This window comes from Curcuma longa, chromosome 6, assembly GCF_044706935.1.
Source record: "Curcuma longa cultivar G26 ecotype Majalengka, Jawa Barat chromosome 6, ITB_CL_G26_1.1, whole genome shotgun sequence".
Lineage (NCBI taxonomy): Eukaryota > Viridiplantae > Streptophyta > Magnoliopsida > Zingiberales > Zingiberaceae > Curcuma > Curcuma longa.
This window is the reverse complement of record NC_133866.1, coordinates 2,308,330-2,310,612: the sequence shown is the minus strand read 5'-3', so window position 1 is coordinate 2,310,612 and position 2,283 is coordinate 2,308,330. Positions and strand designations below refer to the sequence as shown.

At 43.4% G+C, this 2,283-nt stretch overlaps 1 protein-coding gene across 1 annotated transcript; it reads right to left on the bottom strand.

Annotated features, from left to right (window-relative positions):
- Positions 1-447: 447 nt before the first annotated feature.
- LOC141831248 (uncharacterized) lies at positions 448-1,933 on the bottom strand. Its single transcript, XM_074718659.1, has 2 exons — positions 989-1,933; positions 448-900 (listed from the first exon to the last, which is right to left on the bottom strand). Exons 1-2 carry the CDS (start codon positions 1,931-1,933, stop codon positions 448-450), a joined length of 1,398 nt encoding a protein of 465 aa, XP_074574760.1.
- Between the last annotated feature and the right edge of the window lie 350 nt (positions 1,934-2,283).

Sequence of the window (2,283 nt, the reverse complement as noted above, 5' to 3'; positions counted from 1 at the left end):
TCATGGTAACAATCTCCACGTATATCTATCAACCTAATTCATATAGATACTCAAGTAATTAAGTGTGTGATTTAGAGATTAATGAAACTCTAATTTTAATACTTTTCTATTGTTTAGTACATACACCATTAGTAACTTAAGCATCAAAGAGATCGATCTTATCAGAAATAATTTATGGTGCCTGGCCTCTAACATTTACTTTTGGGTGTGCAGATCGAACTAAATTAACCTCCACTTTAATAGCTACGTACCAGATCAGTCGGCAAACATTCACATCATTACCTCTGCATCCTCTATCTCAGCATTCATCTTATTGGCATGATTCTATGAATTACAATAAATTAGCAACACTAAAATTTGTATTGATCGATTACAATAACCTCCACTTATTGCTGCCTCTGATGAAAACATTTGTATTCATCGATTACAATAAATTAATTAGCAACACTAAAATTTCATTTCAATGCAATTAGTGATACTGGTGGATACTTCGACTAGAGACTCATTGGAAGCTAATATATCATTGAATTGCTCTCTGCTGGTGCGACTTTTCAGCTTTTGCAATCCCATCTGCTTTAATTCCTCCTCCATCTCTTTCTGATTCGAAAGAAACCCTTCAAACGTCTTCTTAGGCATGATCATCCGTAGTTTAATTAGCTCTACATTTGTAGAGCCATGAATCAAGTGATCATCCCTTGCTATTTCATTGGTGTTCTGTATATGCGTAGAATCTACACGTATATCAAACTCGGTATTACAATGATTGCACTTCTCTAGAAACTGAGTCAATATCATAGTTGATGATTGATCTTTCAGATCGAAGTCGAGGTTGAAGATCACGAAGCCCTCTTTGTCTTCCGGACAAATAAGTCTATCAATTTCGTTTTCTGCTGCTAAACCCTGACAATCAAAGCAAATTATGTTAGAGTGTGCATAGAGATTAAGAAAGTCAAGTTTATCGATCGATGATCGATCGATCTCCTCTCACGTTTGGGATCGTGCTAGAATTCAGCATGAGCCAAGCTTCATCGATTCGAAAAGAAGTTCCGAGAAGCTTCGTCAATGCATCTGGAGGATCTACCGGCGGATCAAGGCCGAAAAGTAACGAGGCGTTCTGGGCCTTGGGAGCTTCGATGTGTAGCTCAGCGGCGACGTTGACGATGAGCGACTCGAGCTTTGGGCAGCGGACGTCGATGGTGCGGATGCGGGAACTCTTGTGTAATAGGACTAGATGCTTGATGGAGGCGGAGTGGATGCTTACGTTGCTCGCGTCGTGTTCAAAGCAACGGATGAAATGCATAGTCTCGAGGAAAGGGCAGGAGGCGAGGAAGGCGCGCAGGAAATCATTCTGGAAAAGAATGCAACGTTCCATTTTGAGAGAGGTGAGATGGGTGAGAACGATGGGCTGAAAGGGGCGGCCATCAAAGCATCCCACCATGATTCTGTGCAACGAGAGACTCCTCAGCGACTTGATGCCGAAGAAGTCGGAAATTCCCCCGCCGTTGAGTTCTTGGACGCCCACGTCGACGTGATGCCACCATCTGATCGTGCCTGAGGTTTCGAGGATGAGATCTTGGACGCCTGCCTCAACGAGGTCCTCGAGGAGCACCCGCTGGAGGCGTTTGGATAAATAGGTGATGTCGCGGAAGACGATGTGGCATTGGCGGATCAGGGCACGGTGGAAGGTGAACTGTCGGTGGATGTCGACGCAGTCGAAGGGGCACTCGACTTCGAGGCGGAAAGAGTCGAGTCGGGGGATAAAGGGGAGGAGGCAGCGGAAGCGGGTGCAGACGGCGGAGAGGGCAACACGCTGCTTGATAGGGAGGAAGGAGAGGATGGAGATGAGTAGGTCATCTTGGAGGGAAGTGAGGAGGTCCTCAGGCTCAGGCGCGCTTGCCTGCTCATGTCGGCGCTTGTAGTGGCCCATCGTCATCAGGCGAGCAAAGGCGTCGTCGGGAATCCGGATCGAACTATTCTCTGCTGCATGGAGTCGGTAGCTATTTGAAGGAGATGCCGGCGGTTTTAATTAAGTTATCGAAAATATAGCAGATAGATATAAAATATATATATAATTTTGTTAACAAATCCAATCAATATAATATAAAAAAAGGGTTTTAAATATTTGGAAATAGCAATCTAATACTTATCAGCTTTTTATCCATTAATAATTTTATAAGATCCACTTATTTTTGTCAATATTGTGAAGCAGTTTAAGAAAGATTTCATATAAGGTCCGAACAATTACGTTAGAGAGGAATAAATCTTATGAGAAGAATTGGTTAT

Bases quoted from the DNA above. Each gene is read 5' to 3' on its own strand.
- LOC141831248 (XM_074718659.1), bottom strand. From the start codon at position 1,933: ATGACGATGGGCCACTACAAGCGCCGACATGAGCAGGCAAGCGCGCCT. The intron at 901-988 runs GTGAGAGGAGAT...TTTGATTGTCAG, and splicing joins ATTCTAGCACGATCCCAAAC to GGTTTAGCAGCAGAAAACGA.